The 1,350-nt window shown below is 53.5% G+C and overlaps 1 protein-coding gene across 1 annotated transcript; it reads right to left on the reverse strand.

The window, feature by feature from the left end:
• Positions 1–433: 433 nt before the first annotated feature.
• LOC120674615 (uncharacterized protein Mb2253c-like) lies at positions 434–1,114 on the reverse strand. The gene has a single exon (XM_039955769.1). It carries the CDS (start codon positions 1,112–1,114, stop codon positions 434–436), a length of 681 nt encoding a protein of 226 aa, XP_039811703.1.
• Positions 1,115–1,350: the final 236 nt, after the last annotated feature.

The following is a 1,350-nucleotide window of genomic DNA, read 5'->3' on the forward strand; positions in this document are numbered from 1 at the left end:
CGTGAACAAAGTACCTAGATCTGTGATGATCCGGTTAGGCACCCCGAATCGATGTGATATCTCCTCGATGAACTCGGCTGCCTTGGCTGCTGTAGTGGCTGTCACAGGCTTGACTTCAATCCATTTTGTGAACTTGTCAATCGCCATGAATATATGGTTGTATCCACCGACGGCCGTCTTTAGGGGTCCCACCGAGTCGAGTCCCCAGCAGGCGAATGGCCAAGAAGGCGGTATAGTCTGCAGGGCCTGAGCCGGGACGTGCTGCTGCTTGGACAAGAACTGGCACTCGGGACATCGTCAGACATCGCCTGACGATGTCTCGGGCGTCGGCCAGGGCCGAGGGCCAGTAGAAGCTTGATCAAAAGGCTTTCCCCACGAGGGTGGAGGCACCCGCATGGTTACCGTAGATACCCGAGTGGATATCGCTGAGGAGTTAGACTCCTTCGTCCTGTGTAATACATTTGCATAGGGTTCCTGAGGAAGCCGAGTGCCTGGACAACTCGGTTCCTATGACGATGTAGTTGCTTGACCGGCGAGCAAGCTTCTCATGCTCCTTTCCCTTTGGATAGCTTTTGTTGTTCTTGATGAAGTCGATGATTGGGGAGCGCCAGTCGGTGTTCAGGGCTAGGACATGCTGCCCCATGGCCGGGACCAAGTCGGGCTTTGTAGGAGGCTCCTCTTCCATCTTGACCGTAGGGCTGTTGAGTGCTTGAACGAACACGCTGGGTGGTACGATGGAGCGCTTGGATCCAAGCTTGGATAGAACATCAGCCGCCACGTTGTCGTCCCTGGGGACGTGGTGGAACTCCAAACCGTAAAACTTGGCTTCGAGCTTCCTGATCTCCCTACAGTAGACATCTATTTTCTCCTTGGTGCACTCCCAGTCCTTGTTGACTTGTTGTATGACGACTTTGGAGTCGCCATAAGCCAGCAGACACTTGATGCCGAGTGTAACAGTGATCTGGAGACCGTGGATGAGAGCTTCGTACTCAGCAGTGTTGTTGGTAGCCTTGAAAAATAACTGGAGGACATATTTGAGTTGTTCACCTTTCGGGGAGATGAAAAGGATTCCAGTGCCTGCACCATCGCGGTTGAGGGCACCATCGAAGTACATGATCCAGTGCTCAGATCTGGTGTCGGGTGAAGGATCTTGGATCTCGGTCCACTCAGCAACGAAGTCAGCCAACGCCTAAGACTTGATGGTGGACTGCGGCGTGAATTCAATCGAGAATGCACCGAGTTCTACTGACCATTTGACGACTCGGCCGTTGGTGTCCTTGTTGTGTAGGATGTCGCCGAGTGGATACGATGAGACCACCTTGATCTTGTGGGCCTGGAAGTAGTGCCGGA

Source organism: Panicum virgatum, chromosome 5N (genome assembly GCF_016808335.1).
Source record: "Panicum virgatum strain AP13 chromosome 5N, P.virgatum_v5, whole genome shotgun sequence".
Classification (NCBI taxonomy): domain Eukaryota; kingdom Viridiplantae; phylum Streptophyta; class Magnoliopsida; order Poales; family Poaceae; genus Panicum; species Panicum virgatum.